Source organism: Castor canadensis, chromosome X, assembly GCF_047511655.1.
Source record: "Castor canadensis chromosome X, mCasCan1.hap1v2, whole genome shotgun sequence".
Lineage (NCBI taxonomy): Eukaryota > Metazoa > Chordata > Mammalia > Rodentia > Castoridae > Castor > Castor canadensis.
This window is the reverse complement of record NC_133405.1, coordinates 102939845-102959140: the sequence shown is the minus strand read 5'-3', so window position 1 is coordinate 102959140 and position 19296 is coordinate 102939845. Positions and strand designations below refer to the sequence as shown.

Genomic DNA, 19296 nt, shown 5'->3' with positions numbered 1-19296 from the left:
GAATGTTAAATATAACCAAAGTATATAGAGGTATACGTGGATGTATATATACATACATATGCATACCTGCAGATAAAATTATAAAATCTTGGAAATACAAGTAACAGAAAACTATTAATTCTACTTCAAAACAGGTTTTTACGAATTGTAATCAGAAAGTGTGGAGGAGCTGGGTGCTGGCAGCTCACGCCTGCTACTTAGGAGGTAGAGATCAGGAGGATCATGGTTCAAAGCCAGCCCCAAGCAAACAGTTCGAGAGACCCTATTTAAAAAATACCCAATACAAAACAGTACTGACAAAAAATAAAAGAACAATAAAAGAAAGTGTAGAGGATATAGGGCTTGGGAAGGAGCCATTGGAATAAGTGTAGTCAGTTGTGGAAAGTTTCAAGGAAAAGAGGGTCTTGAACTTGATTTTTCCAATATGTGAGAGGACAAGCGTGGCAGAAAGGAAGGTAGATGAGCTGGCTGCTGAGGTTCAGAAGGGAAATCAGAAAGCCCCTCCTATCATCCAGCAGACAATAAGATCTTTATGGTGTGTTCTTGGCACCCAAAGACCTCAATTTATGTTCTTACCCCATTATTTCCTGTCGATTACAATTAATCTTTTTAATCTTTATGTCCTCACCTGATGATACAGGCAGTGTGATGGACAGCATGGGAATCCACGCCTAAGCCTTTCCACAGACTGCTGCTGTGAAGGGCCTGGTGATGCTGGCTAACGCACCAGAGGTCATCTCGGACTTCTTGCTCATCCCTTGGTACTGCTAGCTACTCAAGATCTTCAGCTTTTTACATGGCCCCCTTATTAATCACCATCTTTTGATGAGCTGTATCCTCTTCAATGCACTTTCTTCGGTTCAGTTGGCCATACCCCACGATCACATAGTATATGCATCAACATTAAGCTAGAGCCCTATTTCCCTTAGTGAAACTCACCATCATAACTGAATTCTCTTCATTCTCTACCCTCCCCCCCAGCATAATTTAAAGCTCAATCCGTAACTGTAGTCACTGTTAAGTTGATCCAAATACATGTGTGTACACAGAGAATATATTTACTGATCTAAGGATCTTTCAAGTTCCCAATGGAGACCTTGGAGGCCTAGGATAAATTCATCTCATGTCCCGCAATGTTGCTCCAAATCCAGCCATCGAAGACATTTTTCAGCAAATGATTATGTGCTGAAGAGCTGCTTGTATTCACTAAAGAACACAAATGAGCACTTTGGTTTCCAGAATAACAGCATGAGCTTCAAAATGACCACTAGACAAATGGGTTCTACTTGTAGAAGATGAAATTATTATTCCCCACATTTTCTCTTTGAAAAAATCTCCCACGATAGCAAGACATACTTGTTTCCAACAAATAAGGAATGAAATGGAGTCTGCCTGGGGGTGGAAGGGAAGGTTTATCATGTTTACTTCAAATAGGGCAGACTTGCGAAACCAATAAGTGCACTATGACATGTGTAAAGTTCATGTGAAATGGGCAGCTGTTTCTGGTGAAATATAAGAGTTCACCTAACCTGTTCCTGGTAACTGCTGTCATCATGAAAAAAAGCAAGTGCACTCTGGATTTTGATCCAGGCTTCCCTGGATTAATAGGATTGGGGATACATGCGTAGAGGAGATAAGAAGGGTATGGAGAAGACTGCACACTGGCTTACTGATTTCCAGGAGATGCCAAGGTCCCATTCAACAGGATGTTTTCTATTTGCTAAATACAATTATCATTTGATTATTTTATTTCTACTCTAATTCTGTTTAGACAGTTTAGACAGATTCATCAAAATGGTGTTGCAGATAGATGTCTACAGCTTCCCTTCTCTGCCTTTATGTGAGTTTCACATAGCATGTTTTCAACTAGATTTTAGAGTTGTTATCAAGAGACTGAGGGACCTTGCCAAATGCTCCCTCTTCTGTGGGGTTGTTTAACCAATCACAGGTAACGACAGTGACAAGTAAGCAATGTATTTGAGAGATGTCGCCTCACTCGCATGCCTCTATAGCATTGACGCTGACCATATAACACAAAAGACTTTGCAACGAGCTTGGCTTTTGTCCACTAGCAAGTAGGCTAAGACCAGAGGGTCTTTTTGCTCAGTCTCTTCAGATGGCTGCAGTCTGGAAGTGATTATCAATATGCAATTGACCTCTTAAGTTATAGAACATCTTGAAATTGACTGACCTCTTACATCAACCTTGATTCATGGGTACTTTGACTGGACTTTAGTTTCAAATTTCAGACCAATGAAAGCTTCTGAGAAAGAGAAATCTTATTTGCCAATTGCCTAGATTGTACCAAACCTCAGAATTTTCTCCAACTTCATCAAAGTAGGAATTCAAAAGAACAAAAAAAGAAACAACAAAACAACCACAAAGGTGCACATGAAAACACACACACACACACACACACGATGAAAGATGAAGCGGCATAAGCCAAAATATAGCAAGATTCTGTTAAGTTTTTCTTTTTGTGCTTTCCTTTTCAATTAGGAGATAGTCCTTAAAAAAGAGAACTTTCGAGACATCTAAACAACTGCTTTCTAAACTATTTCAGCAGAAATTAGCATGCCTATTTGTAAAACAACCTGAATAGATACTCAGTAATTCTTAAGTACTAATGGCTATACTGCTGAAGTTAGAAATGAAGAAAACACCCAAATTATATAAATTTGTGCTGAAATGATTACTTTTCCTACTGATAATTAAAAACCCAATCTAGTTTGGTGTCACATCTTTTATCACAAAGTTGACTTTGGAAAATCACATTTTAACAACATGAAACAGATCTACAGTAGCACTAAAAAGGAATGCCACTCAGTAGATATATAAACATTTTGACAGATTGAATCCAGACAGGTTTGGGGCCTGTTCATTCCAACACACCAGGGGTTTATGGATGCCTATGGGGCCAAGAAGAACACACCCTGTTTATCGGCAGACTGTTTCTTCTATAACTGCCAGAGAGCTCATGATTCTGGGAGTTATCCTCTCTTGAAGAAACACACCCTTTCATGTGGGTATCCTATCCTCCTGAGCTGATGCATCCTTCTACTTTTCTGGGTAGTTCCATTTCATCAGTTTCAATATCAACCAGAAGGGTTAGGGATGTATCTCAGTGGTAGAGCACTTGCCTAGCATGCTTGAGGCCCTGGAGTCCATCCACAGCACTACAAATAAATAAATATCAACCAGCATGTTCAAGTTCCTTAGCCTAACTTTATTAAGGCTGCAAATGAAACTCTATCTCTGACTAACAATCATGGAAACAATTTAAAAAAATGGATCCTTTCAAAAGGTTGATTTGAACAGAGGATCTGACAATATGGCAAGCAGCAAACTTGATACTCTAAGGACTGAGATTAAGAAATACATGCAGGGCTCATGTGGTAGAGCACCTGCCTAGAAAGCATGAGGTCCTGAGTTCAAACCCCTTACCACCAAAAAAAAAAAAGAAATACATGCAGGTGCACGGAAGAAGGTGTGGATAAACTATTCATTTTACATAAACTGTAGCTTGCACTTGAAGACAGTAGTTATTAAAATATGTAATAGAGGGCAATGTTCAAATGCTCAAGGCATCACCATCCCTGACAGAGGAGACATTTCTGAACTGTGTACTGTGACATATACTAGGAGATAGAATGCCAGTTCTTGTAAATAACTCCAGAAATACACATAGCCACCTGAGATGCTTTTTATAGGTTAAAATAAGAAAAACAACATGTGGCCAAAGTACTCAGTTTGGGGAGGACTTCTTAGCTAGAAGGTATTTATCATTTTTTATTATCATGCAGCTCTTTATAGATAGAACCACAGGGTGGTCAAAATGGCACCTTTGTCAACATTGCAAAAATCTTTGTTTCAGAGAGTCAGTATGTTTCAATTTCTCTCATTAGTAAGAAGTAACTAGAGAGTAAGTTAGCACATCAAACATATATACATATGAATCCATGCAGTGGTATTTTGAAATACACCGATATTTCTTACTTCCTCCAGCAGAGGTCAGACAATATCAACCCTGGAATATGAAAATCCAGGAACCAAGACAATAATTGACAGTGATTTTTCTCAAGATAAGATTATAAAGGGTTTTGTCTTAACTATTTTCCTTTACCCATACTCTGTAATTATATTTTTTACAATAGACATGCTTTACTTTTGTAAAAATTCAAAAGCAGTAACTAACATTCATTTTAAATTTTGAAAGAGCACAGTTGGAATATACCCTGCTTAAATACTTATATTTTCCAACTGCTCATCAATTATTGGAAATAGTCCAAGACAGCGCACACTCTACCACCACTGTGGAGCAGCATTTCCACAATTGCTAACTGTGAGTAATGTCTCTCAAACAAGGGATTTAATGGCAGCACTAAGAGTAACAGAACAAAATAGTCTCCTAGACATAGCTCTGAACTGACAAAAAAAATCACTACACATCAAAGACAGGAAAGCAAGTATAAGCTGTGGTCACCTCCTTTGTTTGGGGAAATCCAAGAAATCCTGGCACTCAGAAGTCAATTTCAGCAATGGGTAGAAGAAGGAGGACATTTGAAAAATCAGTCAACATGCCCTACATTTTAAAAAAGCAAAGAACCCAACAAAGGATATTTACTAAGAACTACTGATTGTTCAACAAATTACACTCACCATGTTGTATTCTCGCTTCAAATTCATGTGTTTCTTTTTTTGTCTAGAAGCAAGAAAAGGCTCATAAAACAAAATCTGAAGGTCAGCCAAAACATTTATTTATAACTGTGGGAAACCTTTTACCTACATTATATCAAATTAAGTAGCTGCTTAATTCCTGTTTTAGTAACTGATTCATAATTGTGTAGTCACTTATTTGTGCTTCTTGATAGTATGTATCACTCACAAATGGAAGGGTATTAAAATTGTAATGTAAATCAAACTGACTTTTGCTAGTTTTTCTCTTTTTTGTTTTATTGTTTGGTGGTGATGAGGTCTGAACTCAGAGCCTTATACACTAAGCACTCACTCTACCACTCAGCTATACTCCCAGCTCCTCTCCTGCTTCTAAGGGGACATCAACCTGTGAGGAAGATGTCTCTATACTGCTTACTTCCACCTATGGGGGAAAGTGAGGAAAAGAGAGGAAAGAGAGAAATACATTTTCAAAACCTCTCCCAGAGCTGGGCATGGTGGTGCACACCTGCAATCTCAGCACTTGGGAGGCTAAGGCAGGAGAATCACAAGTTCAAGGCCAGTCTGGATTGCATAGGGAGTTCCAGGCCAGCCTGGGTTACAGAGAGAGAAAGCTCAAATAAACAAACAAACAAACAAACCACACACAACACACACACACACACACACACACACACACACACACACACACAAACACATCTGCCAGTTTTTCTGTGGGACTCTGGTGAAGTCTGGAATAGGTGACTCTCCAATTGTCAGAGAACATCAGTGACTTTTTAGACCAAAGTGAGGATTCTAAGGAAACTGAGGAACAGGGAGATGCAAGAGATGTGAGGACCAGCAACATGATGGAAGACTGGAAGTCACGGAGAAATATGACCAGACTGCTTTGGTCTAAGGGGTCATTAGGATGTCCAACATTCAGTTCCAAGCTGCTAGTGTTTCTGCAGTTCAAAAGCCTTCTGTTGCACAAACCTTGGGAGGTCTGAGGAAAATCAAGATGAAAGAAGTTTGAACCCAGATTGGCAGAGAGAAAAGGGAAAAAAAGAGTCACAAGCCTTGAACTATGAATGAACATATGTGTCATGGAGGCAGGAACCCTGTGTCACAAGTGAAATGGGAATGAGAGCCTCAGTACATTCTCAGAAACCAAATCTTCAAAAGATGAGATTTGAGACTTGAGCCACGTTTACCTCAATGTACAGAGAAGAATAACTAACTCACAAAGACGATATGATGATAACATTTTAAAATATTCCACAAGTCATATTACACATAGTTTTTACAATATAAAGTCTAGGGCAGCATTTATAAAACTGTACACAGATTTTTATAGAACATGAAGGTGCCACTGGTGTTTAAATAGAGATGTTTAATAAATAAATGACAGATGTTTTTCTGTTTTGAATTGGCTAAACATTTTACTAAATGAACAATACCACTTCATCGATAACCTTCCTGTGTAGGTCTGGAAGTAACATCTAATTCTCCTTTGACGATAATGAATAAATTCTCTGAGTGGCTGGAACCCTTCAGTGTCTGGCCAACGCTTACCTTTACGTGGTGGATCAGACGCTCAACCTCATTCACTTTGTACGTCTCCAATCCCAGCTCCTTGGCCAATCTTAAGATACGATTCTGGGTTGGCCCAACATAAGATCCTCCAAGGTCCACATATTTAACCTTTTGGTTCTGTTGACCCAGGGGGAAAAAAGAAAAATAATTATTTCTGAAATCATTCCTAAAATTTTTAAATCCCCAAATAAGCAAATTGACATTTCACATATTATAGATACATTTTGAGGTGTATCCATGGAAACGTGGATTCTTTTCTCAACTCTACTGTGTGTTCTTAATCACATGACTTCATGTTATTAAATCAGTCTTTAACTTAAGGTAAAATTGAACAGTGAATAGGTAAGAGACTTCCAAACTCCATTATTCACAATATACCACAAAAATCGTTTGTTTTTTAGTGCCTTGAATTTACAAACTGGGAATTGTTGATAAATCTCCTTACTTAATACTCCAGGGACCTTAGTACTTTTGAAGGACCCAATTCTAGAGAAAAGCATGACAGGAAAAGACCACCTCTTATGTACTTTGTTGAGACATTTGAATGCTAGCACTAGGGGCTGTTTGGTCATAAATTGAACCTTTGAAATTGCTTCTATGTTTATTTTCTATATGGTTCAAAAGAGGCAACCTTTGAACAAGAAATGAGTAGAAAAGTTCCTGATCTCTGACCATGCCCAGGCAGAACCATGTGCCTATTAGTAGGGACACAGAAATGGCTTTCCTCTTTTGTTTTTGTTTATTTGCTTCCTTATTGTCTTGCTCCCCAGTCAACTTCCTTAAAAAGAACCCAATTTTGTGTGGACAAAGAAAATGTGGAATATATACACAGTGGAATACAATCCACCCATTAAAAAGAAGGACATTCTGTCATTTGGGACAATGGATGTACCTGGAGGATATCATGCTAAGTGAAATACATCAGACACAGACACAGAAAGACAAATACTCTCTGATCTGACTTATTTGTGGAATCTAAAAAATGTGGAACTCATAAAAGTAGACAGTAGAATGATGGTTACCAGAGGCTGAAGGGGTGAGGAGAGCAGGGATTTGAGGGGATGGAGAGTTGTTAGTCAAAGTATACAAAGTTTCAGCTACACAGGAGGAATAAGTCTAGAGGTCTATTGCACAGCAGGGTGACTAGATCAATAATAGTGTGCTGTACATTTCAAAAGAATTAACTAAACTTCAAGTGTGCTATCTCAAAAAATGTCCAGAGAGGTGACAGCCAAGTTCATTAGCTTGGTTTAATCATCCCACATTATATACATATTACATTGTACTCCATAAATGTAACATAATTATGATTTGTCAACTATAAATTAAAAATAAATAAATGAAATCAAGACTCCACACCACCCCCAGAAACAAAGCTTAGCTTCTGTGGTTGAAATGATTGGGTTGGTGCTAGAGAAATCTCAAAGTCAAAGGTGGAAAATACATAGACTTGTGATATTTTTCTTCCTACTTCACACACTCACACACACACTGCCCATTTCCTTCTCCATGGTCCTAACTCTATGGTACCAAATAAAGATGAAGTGAGAAGACAAAAAAGAGAGAGAGAAAGAGTTGAAAGGGAGGCAAATTACATGAAAGGCTGTGGCTAGGGACATAGCTGACTAGCAGAGCAGGTGCTTAGCACGTGCAAAGCCCTGAGCTCCATCTTCAGCACCAAAAATAAAAAATATTCCAGAAAGAGAGAAATAGAGGAAAGATTTCCGATTTTTATATTTAATATTTAATTTTAGATTTAATTTACGATTTTAATTTCAGAGTAATTTTCATCCTCTCTGAGGAGTCTAATGAAATTAAAGACTTTTAGGGAAAACAAAACTCAGCATCAGTCCCACTTTTTCCCTCCCCAAACTCAGTGTCTTACCCTAAGGGTGTAAGTCCGGCCTCCCACGCGGTCCCGGGCTTCTAGAACCACCACATTCAGGCCAGAGTCATGCAGAAGTTTAGCTGCTGCCATACCTGGGGACATATAACAAGCCATCAGAATCAAATGCGTGACAGGCACTGCAGACACTCCCTCACGCTAATGGCCAATGAGAACGTTCTTGTTAGCTCACACATGGCCCAGTGCTCCACTCATCTGACAGGTGGGTAAGGTGTCTCAGCAGAAGCCCAGAGTCCAAGTCTGGGAAACCAACTGATATTTCTAGAAAGAACAAAGGGGATTTCAGTTTGGGGCCAATTCCTCAAGTCTTAAAAACATCCTCAGCCACTATATCAAAATGTCTATTTTAACAACAAAATTATAGGTCTGACAACATAAGTGAAAACACAAGGCCACAATCAAGAGAAGTGTATGTGGTGCTGCTGACACAGGTCCGAGGCTAGCCACTGACTTCATTCCTGCCCCCCAGGGTTACTCTGAAAAACCACTAAACTTGGGGCCTTCAAAGCATGTGTGGGGACCAGGGATTTACTGTTAACATTGGACTTTTGGAAGTGGCCATAAAGTTTTAAAACCCAGGACATAAAAATTGACCTCTTATGCCTCCTAATTCCCTGATGTGCCCCACTGCTGAAGAATGAAATGATTCTACTCATTTAATTATTCATTAGCATAAAATACTTACTGAATACCTATAACATTCGCACCACAATGAATTTAGCTTTATTAACAAAAAAACTCACAACCAAGGCCAAGGGTAGTGGTACAGGCCTGTAATCTCAGCACCGAGGAGGCTGAGGCAGAAGGATCTCCAGTTTGAGACCAGTCTGGGCTACATAGTAAGTTTCAGTCCAGCCTGAGCTACACAGTGAGACCCTATCTCAAAAACCAACCAAACAACAACAATAAATAACAGCTTTATTGAGGTAAATTTACATTCAAGAAACTGTACTCATTTTAGAGTCAAGTAAGTTTCACAAAGTAAAGGGCTTATCATCTACTGTGTGTGTGTAGTCTTTGTTACTAACATATCCTAGATGTAGTATTTGGTCTTAGGGCTCTTAAAATTCTGCATCGTTAAAACTACTCTTGGGTTGGCAGTGTAGTTCAATGGTGGGACACTTGCCCAGCATATGTGAGGCTCTAGATTTCATCCTCAGCACTGCAAAATATAAAATAAAACCACTCTTACAGGATTTAGCAAGAGTTGCCTCTGAGAATACAACTCTGGGGCTCTTAAGATAAATTGAATTTGCTTAGTTCCAATTACTGTAAGGTAATTTGCTTTATGGGACCAAACAAAATCACAAAAATGCCAAGAATCTGTTTGCTTCATGGATAAATAAAACAGTATCTATGTTGTCTTTCAAAAATAGGAATTCTGTGACTTTTAGACCCCACTTATGCAAAAATAAAAGACTCCTATAAAAATAGCTAACACATCTTGTTCACTACATTTAAGTCACTCTGTGTTTTCCTATATTAATTTGGGATGGGAGGGGGGGCTATAGCTCAGACATAAAGCACTTGCCTCGCATGGGTTCCATCTCCAGCACTGCAAAACACCATCACCAACAAAAATGTATATATATTAATTCAATGAACTCTTACAAAAATCAAATGAGATAAGTTACCATTGATAGTCTCACTTTATGACTGAAGAAACTAAAGCACAAATAAGTGTCCACAGTCACCAGCCATGTGTGTTTGCAATATTACACTGCAGAGTCTTCCTTGGGGCCTCATGGTTGTCCTCATCTGTTTTTCTGGTGGTATTGGAAATTGAACTCAGGACCTCCCTCTTGCTAGGCAGCCATTCTACCATTTGAGACACCCTACCAGCCCCATTCTCATTGACTGCATCTCCTAACATTTGCTACAGGGAGAAATTACATTTCAACAAATAGTTTTCCTTTACTTGTGACTTGAAGATGCACTTGAATCTTGCGGGTTAATATGAATCTGTGGAACATGAAATATGAGGCCCCCATGAAAAACCATAATGAGCCAAGGCTTCGGTCACCATCTGGCGGTGATCTTAAAAGAGGAAACCCATTTATCAGAGAGGTGGATGTGACATTTCATTATTTGAATTAATGCATCTTCCCATCCCGGTCCCCAGAGGCAGCTCCAAGGCTTCTGGATGGTGGCAGAATAATGGTCCCAAGGTCCACACCCACACACAGTGTCCACAGCATTGCCCACACAAGCATGGCACAACCCAGATTTAGGAATACAGGGCTTGCATTTTTAACTTCAGTTTCCTAATTTTACCTCCGTTGGGGGGGGGGCGGGGGAGAATAAATCTCTTCTATTTAAATTCAGAATTGCAGACAATTCAATGACATCTCTCTTATCAGGCATCAGTTCAACAAATGAAATAACATGCAACCATAGTAACAGCTGTTATCAGCAAGTTCAGATAAACCCCAGGAGCAAGCTGAGGCTTGAACAAAAGGATGGAGAAGTAAATGCAACATCCCTCATAGACAGTCCATATTGGTGCCGCAAAGGGTGAATGCAGTTGCCCAATAGTATCTGATGGCAAGCCCAAATCATTATTAAAACAAGACAGGGACTTATGAACCCACCAAATAGACTTCTGTCTGCCCACATGCTTTAAAAAATTATAAGAAGAATATTCCAAAAATATCTTTAAACAGTGCAACATGAAGGTATGTTGTTGGAAATACCTCGCAATTTATCTCATCAGTGTTCATGGCTGGGGAGGGGGTGCTTTTAAAAAATTGATTTGAAAATAATTGGTCCAGATATTGACAGCTTAGGGAAGTCACTGCATTTTTGGAAGAAGGAATTTGGGGTTCCTAAGAAAGCGAGCAATTGGAGTTTGGTCAGGAGATGATAAAGAGGGCTAAGAAGAGGTTGCTGTCCAGAGATCTGTCAGCCATGGGGTTAAGAGTTTGACTGCTCAAAGAGTAAGCAAACAATTAATGCTCTAGAGCCTCCCGGCTTACAGAAGGCTTGTTGCCAAAGAGCCTCTTTCAATGTTGGGTTTTGGGAGCGATTTACACAATTATGTCACAGAAACAAACATATGAGAGGTGATACAGCCTCTGAGAAGTCTAATAAATCCTATTGTAAAAAAACTTCATCGAGTAATAGAAACATTTGCCCTAAAAAACACTAGGCAATGTGAGAGGCACCATTTAAATACACAGTGGCTTACCAACATAATGCAATAGCAGGTGGGTTTTTTGTTTGTTTTAGTGACAATAGCCACGAGAGTGACAGGCACCACAGTAAAGCATGGAGCACTTACTTGGGGGTGTGCACAATGCTTTCCAAATGCTGCCTGATCCTCACCAGGACTGAAAAGTATTTTTATCTCATTTTAAAGAGAATGGTGGCTTAAAAACAGTCAGAGACTTGCTGTAGGTTAGAAAATTAGTAATGGCAGAGTCAGAGTTCAACCCCAAACCTGAACGCTTAGCCAAAGCCCTTGGGCCGAAAAGTAAAATTAAAAATATAATCGCTCCATATATTATCCTTGCAACATTCAGCTCTGTATCCAAATATAAGAATCTTTTAAAAGCAATGTTTCTCTTAAACAAATATTTGACTTTTGCAAATTTAGGGACAAGCTTACAGTCATTTTGTACTTGCAAAGAGCTAATGAAACTCGATTTTTAATATTAAGGATCGATTCACATTTCACAAACAAAGAATTATTCAGCACTTCCACAAGCAGTCCTTACATACCCCTGAAAGGTGCTTGCATGAATAATCACAGCACAGCACACAAATAATAGTTGACTAATATCTAATGCCATGAAATTATAAAAATACTGCATCTCATCAGGCGTGGTAATCCCAGTGCTGGTGAGGCTGAGGCAGGAGGATGGTGAGCTCCAAGTCAGCCTGGGCTACATAGTGAGACCATCTCAAAAGACAAAAATAAGCAACAAAATAGTTCATCTCCTTTCATTAGTAGTTTATTTAGAAAAGGCTTCATCAAAGTGATAACACTAAAAATTATTAGACACCCAAACTATTTTAAAGACCTAGAAATCAGTGGCATGCAGCATCATAGAAAGTGGTCAGTTAGACATAGAAGGGGCCCCATAGGATACAGAGAAGAGGGTAAAATCAGAATCGTGACCTGCCTCATTCTTTGTTTAATCTCTTTCTTGCCCTTCCTATCAAAATGTGATATTTAACAAAAAATGTAAACACTTTAAAACGTAAAGGTAACTGTCTTGAAAACATTACGAAACATCAGTATTTCAATACTACGTAAGGATTCTGTTTTCCCAATTTAAAGTTACCAAAACGGGGGGAGGGGGGGAGGCGAATCCTTGTAACCAAAATTGACAATGAAACTCACAGTACCTCAAATGCATCTCTAATCTTGTAACCCTGGTAAAAGATAGAGGCATTCCCTCAGGACCTATAAAAGCCAACAGTATGTAAACAGTCGTCATCACCTGTGTTGTTTCTGACAAAGCAATGGTTTTCTGAGGAAATTCTAGAAACGACCATGTGAACTTCTGATCAAAGAACTGGAATTCTTTGATGTTTCCAAAGTTATTTAACACAAATACACACAAAAAAGGTCTTGAGTAAGAAGAAAAATATCCTCAACTAAAAGTATAATTCACTGAAGAAAAGTGGTATTTGTAGATAGATTTCAGATGTTAATTGCTGAACTTTTTAGCATAGAAAAGCAAAGAGACCCTCATTAGGTTAAGCCAGCACTGAAACAGCTAACATTTTGAGCATCACCTGTGTGCCAGCTTCTCTTTTAACTATTTTACATATAAGAACTTGTTTATCCTCCCAACAATTCTACAAGAAGAGCAGATGTAGAAAGCAAAACATGGAGAGGCCAAGCAATGCGCCCAAGGTCACACAGCTAACAAGAGGCAGAGCCAGTGTCAAATCCAGGCAATCTGAGTCCCGATGAAAAGCATACCATCTCTGTGTGAAACCCATTAACAATTTCACAGAATGTGGGGGGAGGGACTGGAGTTTGAACTCAGGGCTTCATGCTTGTAAATCAGGCACTCTTTCACTTGAGCCACACTTCCAGTCCACTTTGCTCTGGTTATTTTGAAGATGGAATCTCGAGAACTATTTGCCTAGTCTGGCCTTGAACCATGATCCTTCTGATCTTGGCCTCCCAAGTAGCTAGAATTACAAGTATGAGTCACAGGTGCCCAGCCAATTTCACCGATGAACAGTGAAACACTCACCAGGGGCCTAGTGTGGTGGTGTACACCCATAATCCCAGGCACTCTGGAGGTGGAGGTAGGAGGATCATGGTCCAAGGCTGACCAGGGCAAAAGACAGGAGATGCTATCTGATAAACAAACTAAAGCAAACAAAAACAATAGCAACAACAACAAAAAAAATCAGAAACAAAGGGCTAGGTGTGTGGCTCAAGCATGAGGCCCTGATTTCAAGCCCCAGAGCTGTCAAAACAAACAAAAGACAGCGAAACACCAGAAACCTTCCCTTTAACATCAAGCACCTTGTAAGCATCAGGGTCACTGCTAGCACCTTTGTGTAAATGACCAAAAAGCATATGTTCCTGGCAGGTGAACTTCCAAAGTCATCTTGTCTTGAGGTGAATGCAGCCCATAGGGGGAACCAAAGACTTGGTAGTCAGGGTGGGGCTGGATTGCAACCCCCCCTTCACTGCATCAGCTGGGTACCCCTGAAACTCAGAACACCTATCTCCTGAGTGGTAAGATGTTAATTATCTATTCTTCCCTCCTCCATGTGAGGACACAGTTGGCACTTAGATGGTTGTACTTAATTCCCTTCAGCAAAGATGATACTGATTACTTTTTGATAAACAAATTAATGGCTACAACAGTATCTATCTAAGCACACTCATTTCTCAGACTGCGACATGGAGGCTCAGAGATTCCAAGGCTTGCTCAGTTACATAGGAGTGGTGGCAGAGCTCCATCTGAAACCTAGCTCTGTTTCTATGTCTGTGTGTTTTCCATTGCCACATCACTTCCTATAACATACAAAGGCTTATGTTGTTAAAATGAGTTCTTGAAGCAGGCAGAATTGTAATTCAAACCAGAATAATTTTTCTTTATTAACTTTCTCGGAAGTTAATAATCTTGTTAAAAATCACCTGGAGCCTGTCAATGTCAAAGCCCTGGGATGCTACCCTTAGTGGGAGATCTGAATGAATCTCTAGCAGACTCCAACAAGTTAAGAAGAGCTTTGAGTCAGGTGTGCACCTGTAAATCTCAGCACTTGGGAGGTTGAGGCAGGAGGATCACGAGTTTGAGACCAGCTTGGGCTACACAGCAAGACCGTGCCTCAAAAAAAAAAGGAGAGTAGAGTTTGGCAAAACTTGCTTAAGTTCCTACTGACTCACACATGCATCACAATTTGGGGAAAAATTGAAACCACACATGACATAGACCACACAAACTGATGTGTGCCATCATTCTGATCACTCAGAAACAGAGTCTTGAATTTCATTATTCACGTTTTGTGTCTCCCCCCACAAAAAAGATTGACTCTAAACCTTCGTGCAATCATGATAGTCTTTGCTCTGTTTTCTCTAAGACAAAATATATAACAGAAAACCAAATGGCAATAGCTTGTAAAATAAAGGAGACCTTTACCGTAGCCTCAGGCTGTGGGATGATTTATGTTCCTGAAAAAGATAAAAAACATTGCGCTTTGGTATGTTGCCATGGAAACCCTTCTCCAGATGGAGCTGCTTTGAGATACTAGACTGAGATTGCCTTCCGAGGCCTTGCAGAATATGTCTAAAACCATAAAAACTGTTTCTTCATCATGCCTTATATGCAAATGACTGCATTTTTCTAAAATGTCAGCAATCATAATGAGTCTTGCTTCATGCCCGAGCTTTTGTCTTTGCCTTTTGTTGTTTGAAAGGAGTCAAATATCTTATGTGTATCATAACCATGGTAGACAAAATTTGTTTTCACTTTACCTCAACATGGTCTCCCACAAACAAAGCAAACGTAGAAATTACAGCTTTGTTTTTCTCAACCATGTGTGCTGTATTTTTCATCTTTAAAACTGTTCTATAACTTCATTCTCCTGCCTCAGATCCTCTTGGGAATTAGATGAAATGTGTGATTAAAGAAACACATTCTTTTTAAGAAAACTGCCTTTTTCTGCTCCTAGGTATATACTGAAGGATTGGAAGTCAGCATACAGTGGAGACACCTGCGGACCCATGGGCTCTGCAGCATTTTTCACAGTACCCGGTGTCCTTCAACAAGATGAATGAATAAAGAAAATGTAGTTTTAGTTATCTAAGAAAAAAAGAATGAAATATCATTTGCAGGAAAACAGATGAAACAAGATCGTCATATACGGCAGATATAGAAAGACAAGGATTTCATGTTTTCTCTCATGTATGGAAGCTAGATTTTTTTAAAGATATGAAAGTAGAAGGAGGGAACTATTTGAGAAAAGGAAAGGGACCAGCGGGAGGGGAGGGGGGGGCAAGAGAGGGTAATGAGGGTCAATATGATCAAAATAGGTTATAAACATCTGTGAAAATGTCATGATGAACCTCATTAAAATGTTTTTTTAAAAAACTGGGGTATTTTTAGACAGGGCATAGTGGTATATGTTTATAATCCCAGTATTTGGGAGACAGAGGCAGGAAATTGTGAATTTGAGGCCAGCTTGGGCTACCTGTGTCCCAAAAAAAAAAAAAAAAAAAAAAACCTGTTCTTTTTTTCTTTTTCTCTTTCATCTCTTTCTTCTTCATCTCCTTCTCCTTCTTTTATTGTTATCCTGAGGATGGAACCCAGGGACTCATGCATGTTAGGCAAGTGCTCTATCACTGAGCCATATCCCCAGTCTCCAAAATGACTTTTAAGTATGGAAGATTGTTTCCTTGGCAATGATGTGAGGATGAAATATCTCACAGCCACTTTAGCCTTCCTATAGATCACAGTACAATTTTTAGAATTATGAGCACCTTTAAGACAGAATATGAAACTACAGAGTAGCCTATGGTAGCTAACACTTACCCTCTCCCCACACCTCACTCTGAAAGAGTTGGTTGTTTCAACTGACCAGAGGTCGACTTCTCCATTAAAACATCTCTTCACCAAACATGAGGTGATAGATTAGGAATTCTAGAAGGAAGGGATCAAACGTAGGCTTTGCAAAACATTAACAGTAGGATGTGGTGTTCACTGTGCAATTCTTCGAAAAATTTCATAGCAAGGAAATTCTGGGGGAAAGTTAGACTACTTTCTATTCACCTAGACTTGTCAGAGATTTAAATTAATGGGCTACAGAACTCCATCAGGAGATACTATACGTACGATTTATATACTTTCTTAGCCTTTATAACTTATTGGGGGGCAGGGAATAAAAGTGATTTTTCTCAGGGGCAGAAATTTCTCCTTACACATTTTGGGAAGCACACCTAAATCCTTTAATCTGGGAAATGTGGCTAAGACTAGTGGTGGGTTTGTTGGAGAATAACCTTCCTCTCTAAACCCTCTTCCTGAGAATGAGACTTTTGTCACTTGCAGGTAAATGATAGAACTGGAAAATATCATCTTAAGTGAAGTTAACCAGGTTCAGAAAGCCAAAGGGCATATATTTTCTCTCATATGTGGAATATAGGCCCAATACAAATACAAGCAATATTATGAAAAACAGGTTACACTAAGAGGAGGGGTCACTAACAAGAGAGGGGGATTAAAAAAAGGAAGTTAAGAAGGTGATATGGTTGATGTACTTTCTGTGCAAAAATGAACATAGAATTTTTAAACCTGTTGAAATCATCATAAGAAGGGGACTAAGGTAGAAAGGAGAAAAATAGAGGAGATGAACCAATTTAGGTTATTATATATATATATATTATATATATATATATATACATGTCATAATGAAACCCCCCCGTATAGCTATCTTATACAAACAAAAATGTCTTTTTTCAAAAACAAGGAACAGGAAGGTAAAAAAGACTGTGTCTGGGGGTTGGTACCAGTGGGAGGGGGGAGGATACAAGGAAAGGGTGAAGGAAGGTGAAAATAGTGGAAATATTATGTATTCATGTATGAAACGAAAAAATGACACCTGTTGAAACTAGTCCAGGAATGGGGGGAGAGAGGGGATAAAGGAGAATGATGGAGGGGGAGAATTCCACTATGATCTATTGTAAGAACTTTTATAAATGTCCCAATGTACTCCCAGCACAACAATAATACGATAATATAAATAAATAAAATTGAGGGGATTAACCTGATTAAAGTATGATATATTCATGTGTGAAATACCAAGGTGAAACCCCCTTGAAAAATCAATATACACTTAAAACATGAAGAATGGGTCCTGTGTGGGGGTGAGTATCAGTGAGAAGAAGGAAGGTAAATGGAAAGGGTGAAGGAGGGCGAATTTGGTGGATGTACTTTGTATATGTGTATGAAAATAGAACAATGAAATTACTCTAACAAAGTGGGGATGCATGCTTGGTAAGCAGTCTACCACTGAACTATAGCCTCCAGCCTGGGAAAGAGGTTTTTCTTTTGTTGTTGGTTTTGGTTTTGGCTTTATTTATTTATTTGTTTTTTGGTGGGACTGGGGTTTGAACTCAGGGCTTTGTACTTGCAAAGCAGGCACTCTACTGTGTGAGCCATGCCTCCAGTTCATTTTCAGAGATGGGGTCTTGTGAACTATTTGCCCAGGCTGGTTTCAAAGCTTAATCCTCCCAATCTCAGCCTCCCAAGTAGCTAGGATTACAGATGTGAGCCACCAGTGCCCAGCTTCCAGGAAGAGGGTTTAAAATTTTTTTGACATTTTTATTAGCCCTGGGTTCCATCCCCAACATTAGGAAAAACATCCTCTTCCTTTCCTCCCAACAATTCAAACATTGTTAACGCCACCATTGCCCTTAGGTTGTGTATTATCAAGAAGTATGATTTAGAACCCATAGCTTGCCTCTAGGAAATAACAAAGCCTCACAGGAGAGGCAACACAAGGGCAGGGAAGAGGGTGAGTACAAGGTACAGTCACACTGTGCATAATATCACTTCGTCAACAGTAGACCACATGTATGATGACAGTCCCCTAAGATTACATTGCCTGGTGACACTGTAGTTGGCTTAGTCTGTGTTAAGAACACTATGGTGTTCACGCATTGGTAATGGGCAGTTGCCATCACTGACTCCATCTTGCTCTATTCCTGTTCCCTTCATCATTCTTAGATTATAGCCTTCACTTTCCCTGTCTGTGTTTTTGCTTGTTTTGCTAAGCTGGTTCCAAGACCACAAAACTGACCTGAAACAGGAATGTCCCTCCCTAAAGAACAACAACAGCAAAAAAGCCATCACAAGGAGTTCACTACCTTTAGTCGGGGCCAGACTGGCTAGCTCAAGTTCCTGGCATATAGCTAACCTAATCCTCATATAAACATTCCCCACTTCCTCACAAAGCAGAAGGTGGTGATTTGCCTCCTTCCAGGTTGCTTGCACCCTCAGTAAAGTTTACTTTCTTTATCCCCAACACTTGTCTCTTGGGCATTGGACTTCTGTGTGTACGGCAAGCTTCAGGACTTGAGTTCTATAACACAATGACTAAATTGCCTAACAGCACACTTTCTAGAATATGTTCCCATTGTTAAGTGACACATGTCTATATTTGGAAAGGGAGTTTCCTGGGAAAGCCAGAAGCATACTTGGCATAACTGAGCTATAGAGAAGTGAGAAATGATGCAATGAGAAGGAAAAACACAGTATCCCATAAGGAAAGGAATAGAAAGGTTCCCTCCTTCTTCCAGGCCATGGATACAGCAAAATTGTCCAGGCCAAGGCCAGCCAAAGAGGGGAGAGTACCCAGGACTCTGGAAGACCTGGGGCAGTGCCTTCTACTGGAACCTGGAGGAAAAGAACATGGGCTGTCACCTCTGAGGAGCCATGAGTTAGCTGAGGGCCAACTGGATGAGTAAACAGTGGGTTGAGTTGTGTTCCCCCACCCCCATTCACACGCTGAAGCCCAAATCCTCCAGCACCTCCAAAGTGACCTTGTTTGGAGGCAGTCTTTACAGAAATTATCAAGTTAAATTGAGGTCATTGGGATAGACCATAATCTAATCTGACTGGTATCCTGATAAAGAAGGGGAAACTTGAACACAGACACATGCACACAGGTAG

General features: G+C 39.6%; 1 protein-coding gene across 1 annotated transcript in view; it reads right to left on the bottom strand.

Moving 5' to 3' along the window:
* Positions 1–19296, bottom strand: part of Maob (monoamine oxidase B) — a 113115-nt gene that overhangs the window by 60491 nt on the left and 33328 nt on the right. The window contains exons 2-3 of the mRNA XM_074062794.1: positions 8135–8229; positions 6229–6366 (exon numbers count right to left, since the gene is read on the bottom strand). Of these exons, the coding sequence (XP_073918895.1) occupies positions 6229–6366; positions 8135–8229 (233 nt within the window). The remainder of the gene's footprint in view (positions 1–6228; positions 6367–8134; positions 8230–19296) is intronic.